The following is an 8,205-nucleotide window of genomic DNA, read 5'->3' on the forward strand; positions in this document are numbered from 1 at the left end:
TTCTTCTCCAAACTCGCTTACCGCATACTCTGATGCAGACTGGGCTGGTTGTCCTGACACTCGAAGGTCCACTTCCGGTTTTTGTGTTTTTCTTGGTAACAATTTGATTTCTTGGTCTTCGAAAAGACAGGTTACAGTCTCACGTTCGTCGGCCGAGGCTGAGTATCGCGCTGTGGCACATGCCGTTGCAGATACCATCTGGATTCGGCAGTTACTCTCCGAGCTACACATGCCTATTGCGCAGGCCACTATTGTCTACTGTGACAACATATCAGTAGTCTACATGACCAGCAATCCAGTTCAACACCGACGCACAAAGCATATTGAGATTGATATTCATTTGTTCGTGAAAAGGTTGCTCTTGGTCAGGTTCGGGTGCTTCATGTTCTCTCTACGGCTCAGTTTGCTGACATTTTCACCAAGGCACTGCCTACTAAGCCGTTTCAAGATATCTGTTTCAGTCTCAACGTCGTCGAGCCTGCCGTTGATACTGCGGGGGGATGTTAGAGTAGTCATTATGGTATACGACTTCTAGTCCAAGTCAGTTTTGTACCCCTACCCCAAGTCGGTTTGTACCATCTTATATACTCTTGTATGCCGCACCAAATCATCAATAAGCAACAGTTTTATTCAGCTTTCACAAAGGAAGTACTAACAGTCAATTGCATAGGCATCGGTATCAAGTAGTATTTCTTGGTTTCTGCATGCTCTCAGATTGTTGGCGTTGACTCCTTGTTTTCTAACCATATAATTTGGCGCTCTCGAACTCCGATATATACGGTGTATCACCAGTACTAGCTAGATTCCAATCTCTACATGCATTCGCTCCATAGACCCATCTTATATACATACACATCCCGGCCGGTACCAATCTAGAAGTACAAGGCTTCATATCGTTCTCGCCAAATGGGAGGAATGCAAGTAGTAACGACTCATAGCCATTGTTCCTTCCTCAAGAACTTCCTCACTGGTGCTGTGTTCACCTTGCCTCTCGTTTACATCCTTCTCCACTCCATTCCATCTTCTTTCCTCTCATATACCAATCTTGCTGCATTTCAAGCACATCGCACAAGCACAAGCCCTCCTCTCCCACCTCCTCCTCAAGGTATATAAGCAACTCGATCGTCGTACACGCATAAAGATATATACATGTCTCACTGTATGTATATACATAGAAAATGGCTTGATTGCATGCTATGCTGACCTCCATTTTTTTTCTCGCAGCTTGGCAGCAATGCGACTATACCACCGGGAAGTGGGTGTGGGACGGCAGCGTCAGCGGCCGGCGGTACGACAGCGAAAACTGCGACATGGTGAGCGCGGAGAAGTGCGTCATCAACGGCAAGCCGGACAACGGGTACCTGAACTGGCGGTGGCAGCCGGCGGGCTGTAACCTCTCGGCGCTGGACCCGGCTGAGTTCCTCCGGGCAGTCCGGGGCAAGCTCCTGGGTTTCGTCGGCGACTCCACGGCGCGCAACCAGGCGGAGTCCCTCGTCTGCTTCCTCTCCACGGTGTCGCGGCCCGAGACGACGCACCAGTACGAGGATCATCCTATGGCCCACAAATTCTGGCGGTGGGTCTTCCCGGCGCCGCACAACGTCAGCGTCTCCACGTACTGGTCGCCGTTCCTTGTGCGCGCCGAGGGCAGGTCGGTGGACTACGCCATGACGCACGACACGCTGTTCCTGGACGCGTTCACCGAGCCGTGGACGGCGGACGTGGAGGCGATGGACGTCATGGTGATCTCGGCGGGGCACTGGTTCAACCACCAGGCCGTCTACTACGACAACGGGCAGATCGCCGGCGTGTTTGCCCGTCCGGACGTAAACGAGACCGACATCGCCGGCGGCTACATCGGCGCGTACCGCGAGGTGATCCGGAGGGTGCTTGAGTACGTCCAGGAAAAGTCGAGCGGCGACAAGCACAAGCTGGTGGTGGTGTCAACCATGGCGCCGGCGCACTTCGACCCCAAGTACGCGTCGAACCACCGGGATGCGTGCTCGCGGCCGAACCCGTATGATGAGGGAGAGGTGCCCGAGGATGGGGGCACGGCCGAGATGAGGAAGGCCGTGCTGGAGGAGGCGGCGGCGGCGGCGAAAAGGCAGCGACTGGGGCTGCGGTTCGACGTGCTGGACGTGACGAGGCTGGCGTCGATGCGGCCCGATGGGCACCCAGGCGCCTACATCGTCAAGGACAGGTACGGTGCCGGAAAGCCGGTGCCGGAGACGGTGTTCAACGACTGCCTGCACTGGTGCGCGCCGGGGCCGGTGGACACGTTCAACGACATATTCATGCACATTCTGGCTGCAAGCGGCTGAAGCCATTGTTCGGAGTAGTATGCACGATGAGGTACTTGTGCCCATCGACTCATCGTGCATTCGCCACCCACCCCGTGCTTGCGCGCGCGACCGCGAGGCCGACGGCCACGTACGCTTTTTTTAGGAGACGTCTAAATGTCTTGTCACGTACTTGAATTTATTTATTTTTGGCATCAGTCACTTCTTTTCTTGTCTGTCGGCTCTACATCCAACCGCTGACACGTCATCTTCCTCCTACCAACTCTTGACATCAAATTTTGGCACAGACAATAACTTAATTAAGATGACCTCAAATGAAAAAGTTTCCGGCATGACAAAGTTCCGTATTGTCTAAATGAGAAACTTTGATGTTTTGATCATCACCAAGCGATCTCATCTAAAGGGCCAAAATTGTGCTCGAATCACTAAGATTTCTTATTCAGAGTACTGTTCGGCCAATTAAACATCCAAGACAGACCCAGAAACCTAACTGTTGCCTCAGACTTACCTAAATCCGATTTGGTTAATTTTGGAAAGATTTGGACAGGATTTTGAATCCTTTTCTTGTATGGAAAGTCCATCCGCCTCATAAATAGATGAGAGATAACAGCCGATTGAACAACACACAATCGAACAATCATCTACCACTTTTAGCTTTACTTTTATCTTCTCCCTTGTTTTCTTCTTCCTCGTTCTTTGTCGTTCTTCAAGATTGGAGGGCAGCGAACCTCGAGGCCCTATGGGCGAGCGAATCGACCTAGGGAAGCCCATTGCCGCTGCGCGCCCTGACAAGGTCCCTCCCTGGGGTGTGGGGTTTCGGGTCCTCAAAAGCACCCACCGGATTACTTGCGTACCGTGCTTTCGTACGGGTCTCCTTCAACGTGAGTTGTGGTGCACTACCCTCAGCGTTGGAGGTACACGGTGACGTGTTCATGTGCGAACACACTTTTTGGTGACTCCGTTGGGGATCGAAGCTTTGAACGGTCTCCAGTCCGTTCCTGCTACGTGGAGAGCATCATGAAGCGGCTGCAATCTATGACGGTAACATGCATGATCAATCTCCTTACGTAGATGTAAATAGTCATTAAGTTGGTGTCCCCGGTTCTTCCAATGGACATGTCATTTCGGCTAGCCCTAATGAGCAAAGGCCGACTAGTTATTGTGTTGGAGGAGCTTGGAATTTAAATAATCGCGACATGCAACTTAGGGATCCAAACTTGCATGCATCGGCAACACCTTTCAATATGCCGATGAACAACACGATGAGTTCGAGTGATCAATATAGGACAACTTGTGTACAGGAGGGTGTCTCGTAGTTTGATCCATCGGCAATCGGCTTACAATATGTGGGTTCATCTCCAAACATGCCCATGGATGGGGAAATCATCCATGCTTCCATTAGCTATTTGGCCGGTTATCCTCAGTCATCATATACTACACCTCGTGAGATTAATTGTTTAGCGACGTATGCAACTAAAAATATTCATGACTCGGCTCACCTTCATGGTTATGGCCGAATGAGTGGAGATTCTACAGGAGCATATGTGCCTAATATTGCAGGAGATGAGGTGGCTTTGGCTGCACTAAAATTTTTAGCCCAAAATAAGAAGATTAGTGCTCTTTGCCTTGAGCAACATGAAAAGGGGTTGGTTCCTGATTATGAGGCAATAAGAGCTATAGTTTTGCAAGAAGACGAAGTGATTCCAATTGATTGAATTGTCGATAGAAAATATGTTCAACAACAGTGCATACATCTTCACCTATCATTGCAGCATGTTGTACACCCACTTGAAAAAATTCGGCAACATCAATTCATTGCCGAAAGATCCTAAAAGCATTGGGGAGGGGGCAAAGCTGATCCAAGCTGGGCCGAATTCAAAGAAAAGTATGTGGCCCGAATGGACAAGATCAAGCGAAAGCTCATAGGAAATAGCGTCAACAATTTTACCACACCTACTCTTGAGGAATTACCAACAGAATATCGACATGCTTATGAAGCACTCAAGAAGAACTGTGGAGAGGAATACTTACAAGAATACGTCAAGTCCCTTCTTGCATTCAACAATCATGTTGGCTCGTCTGTGATGTTGAGGCAAGATAAAAGCGAAGCTTTTAAGACGAAAAACAAAAAAAAAGGATTCACTCGGCTAATACGGTTGATTCGATTGAAACCAAGTCAAATATGACCAAGTCATCTACAGCTGCGTGGAAGATCCCTTTAAAACCCAAACAATGGTGGATTCGGTTGAACCGGATTGAGCACCGAGTGCATCGAGATAGTCAAGGCCTGGTGCATTGAGTCATCCGAGTGCATCACCGTCTAATACCAAGTGCATCACACCAGTTATTGCCGAGTGTACCAAAACTGAAGATGCAAACTTCACTGGGCAAACGAACGACGAACTCAGCAAATTGGTCATGCTTGATTTTTCTAGATGTGAGGGAGCTTACATGCTGCCCTGTGAGTTTTTTGCCAAAGAAATTGATGAGCATCAAGGACAAAGTTATATGGCAGAACAAAGTTTGGTTAATGACGATGAACATCAAGAACAAGAGCATTCAGCTAACGAAGAGCGTCCGAGTGAAATCCACTCGACATATCCGAATGACATGGCACGAGATCCAGAAGAGGAAGAAGAGGCGTTGGAGAATTATCCAGAAGTGGAGTAAAGTATTGTCCCAGCTATGCAACCATCATTTCCTCCCAACGTCTTCACAAAGGTACACCTAGCTGACAGTTTACTAAATTTTCGATTTGGTCAAAATCATATTGTTGATGCACCCATTAGCAAGATTCTAATTAATTTTGAAAGACCAGTTGAGATTAATAATATTTTTGTTAGGAGTGATTTTTTCACTAATCATGTTCGTCAACAAATGGTATCATTCGTAGGGCTAATAGTGACAACTTATGGCAACCAAAGTTGTTCCCTTATGTCGGCTAAACTTTATATTCAATGGACAAGTTTTTTTGTTACATGCCTGGCTAACATTTGGTCTTAGATGAGACGTATACTCTGTAATTATTTTGGTTGTAGGAATATAAAGCAAGGTACAAATTTCTCCAGGATAATCAATTCATGAGCATTGGAAAAGCAGGATGAAAATCGATGCATAGCCGAGTTGGATGATGTTAAGCCGACACCACTCGGTTGTTTTGTTCCAAAGCCGGTATCACACTATCGGTTAATGGACAGGTAGTGTACCTTCAATCCGGGCATGTGTGATCACATTGTCGGTGCATCACTGACTAATCCTATTATTATAATTGATCACGATGTCGAGTTGCCAAGACTAGAGCGAATGCAATGTTCGTTCGAGCAGAATGCCAAAGACTGCAACGTGATTCATCAAGTCGCACAATCAGCCAACACAAGATGATTGGAGTTTGTTGAGGCATGAGCATAAAGCCAGTCATATCAAATTAGTCTTGACGGCAATCAAATGTTGACTCGGCTATCTCAAGCCGATTCATCTAAAAGTGGACAGGTACACACCAGTGATCACGGGATCGAGTATTCGAGGAAGGATATTGTTAAAAATTGCATCAACAACAATCTTGAAGACGGGAATTCCATCAAAGCTACGATGAAGACATCTAGCACTTGGGGGGCAACAAGAAAATTCAAAGACTGATGCACGCACAACCAAAGAAAGCAAAGGCCATGGTAAGCACAAAGGTAAAAAGGCGAAAGTCAATTTCACGTGGTTATTTGAAAAATATCAGAATATAAGTGAGGCAAAGAGTGCTTATCGGCCGAGTGAAACAAAAGCATAGTCACCCCCAAGGTTTAAATCTGAAGAGTGGGATTGGAGAAAGGGGAAGTTGAACAAGCCGACTCCATATCCTCCTTCCGGGCCACCAATGCCGATGTCATGGATACCTCCCCATATCGACTTCTACGCATATCAATCATGGGACAGGCTTGACTCAAGGGCATGCCATCCATCTTATTCTAGACCACCTCAAAAAATTATACAACTCTAAGAGGAATATCATGTGATCAATAACCACATGTTAATGACCGACTCAACAAAAAAGAAACGGTCCGAAGATCAACAAACATGATGGTGGTCAAGAAAGTTTACCGAGTAAAAAAGGATGGCCGCAAGGGTGTTGTTTCATATCTGAATCCAAAGGACAAAGGGCCAGCTGATTCGATGTTGGCCACTAGAGGCAAGGAGTTGAAGCGTGTAACCTTCAAAGACCCAATTGCTGAGTTTGAACAGGCTAAGTCGAAAGTGCCCAAGGTCAGGAAAGAATTGCTAGTGCATAAAACAAAATCACAGCCGGGGTGCTCAATCGGCTTATCACATTAGCAAGAAAGAAAGCTGAAGCAGCTCAGGGCAAAAGAGTTTGATAAGAGGAACATGGAATGGTTTCCCAGGGGAAGCCGTCAAAGGTGAGAGGGATGTGTTAGCTCCTATTGCGAAGGCGCCTGGACTAAAGGAGGACAAGTGTGAGCCCGGTAGGCGGAGTCGACGGTTTTCATCTCACTACAGGGGACTCGAATAGTGCATCATCCATGTTCTTTAGTCATTTCATCAAAGTTGGCATCCTATACCTTATCCCCAGCCGAAACATCTAAATTATTTCGGCTATTCACACTTTGGTGGATGGGTACTGTCGTGGAATTGTCACGACAGATGTCCTAGTGTGAGGACTTAGTCGTGGAGCCATCGCAACAAAGTTAACTTAAAGGGGTTAAACCGGAAAAAGGACACAGGGAGTTATACTGGTTCGGCCCCTTGCGGTGAAGGTAAAGGCCTAATCCAGTTTGTGGTGGTATTGCTAGGGTTTCGATGACCAGGGAGCGAATACGCTTAACCTGGCTCTCCATCTGTTGTTTCTTGTCCCTAAACCGCCATCGGATCGCCCCTTTATATACAAAAGTTGACGCCCCGCGGTTCACAGAATCCCGGCCGGCTCATAAACGTGTCTGGCTCGGTATCTACTCTTTCCTATCTTACAATACAAGTCATACACCTATGGCGGTTTACATCTATGGGCCCTAACCCGCCTCGGGGTTTTGGGCCTTCTTATTAAGTCTCCTTCGTAAGTCGCCATCTTCTATGTCTTCATGGGCTTCAATACTGGTAAATCATCATGAGTATAATCCGGCCCCTCCTGGGCGGTTTATACTCAAGTAGCAAAAGAGCCCGTGCGTTGCAACGGGAGAAAAAACACAACACACACTCTTAACCGAACAACCATCACTCAAGACCACAATAGGTTCATCTCCTTTATTTTAGCGACGCATCATATTTGTGTTGCCGCTTATCCTTCTTCTCACCCTCGCCGGCGGTGGCCTTAGTGTTCACACAAACCAAAACATGTTAGAATGTGGTTAATCCTAAGATGTCTCTCTCTCCCTCTCTGCTCCCTCTCCCTCTCTCTCACTTTCTCTCACACTCGCGATGAGAAATCTCTTGTTTTCCCCTGCGACGTATTCAGAGGTATGCATATGTAGTTCTCGATGTTTTCTTTTCCCTATATGATTATTGTGGGTGTTTATTTGCAATCCGGATCACCGCCTGTATGAAAGTAAAAGGATCGTGCACTATAGTTATAAGTTTGCTTCTAAAACAATACTTAAAAAATATTTAACAGGTAAAATTAACATCATATACAGATTTCACACATTTTTCTAATCAAATTTCATATATAACATATTAAAATCGGAGTTACGGTTTAAAAGATACGTATAATTTAGAAAACCATTTGTTTGAATTAAATATCTTCCTAAATAATATTTATAAATACTTAACAGGTTAAAATAATCTTATATTCATATTCTACATATTTTTCTAATCAAATTTCATATATAACATGTTTAAATCGGAGTTACGGTTTAAAAGATATGGATGGTTTAGAAAAGCACTTGTTTGACTTAAATATGATCCGCGA

The 8,205-nt window shown here is 46.2% G+C and overlaps 1 protein-coding gene across 1 annotated transcript; it reads left to right on the forward strand.

The window, feature by feature from the left end:
• Window positions 1-888: 888 nt before the first annotated feature.
• Window positions 889-2,488, forward strand: LOC123170390 (protein ALTERED XYLOGLUCAN 4-like). Its single transcript, XM_044588253.1, has 2 exons — window positions 889-1,105; window positions 1,225-2,488. Exons 1-2 carry the CDS (start codon window positions 907-909, stop codon window positions 2,316-2,318), a joined length of 1,293 nt encoding a protein of 430 aa, XP_044444188.1. The 5' UTR covers window positions 889-906; the 3' UTR covers window positions 2,319-2,488.
• Window positions 2,489-8,205: the final 5,717 nt, after the last annotated feature.

Source organism: Triticum aestivum, chromosome 7D, assembly GCF_018294505.1.
Source record: "Triticum aestivum cultivar Chinese Spring chromosome 7D, IWGSC CS RefSeq v2.1, whole genome shotgun sequence".
Taxonomy (NCBI): domain Eukaryota; kingdom Viridiplantae; phylum Streptophyta; class Magnoliopsida; order Poales; family Poaceae; genus Triticum; species Triticum aestivum.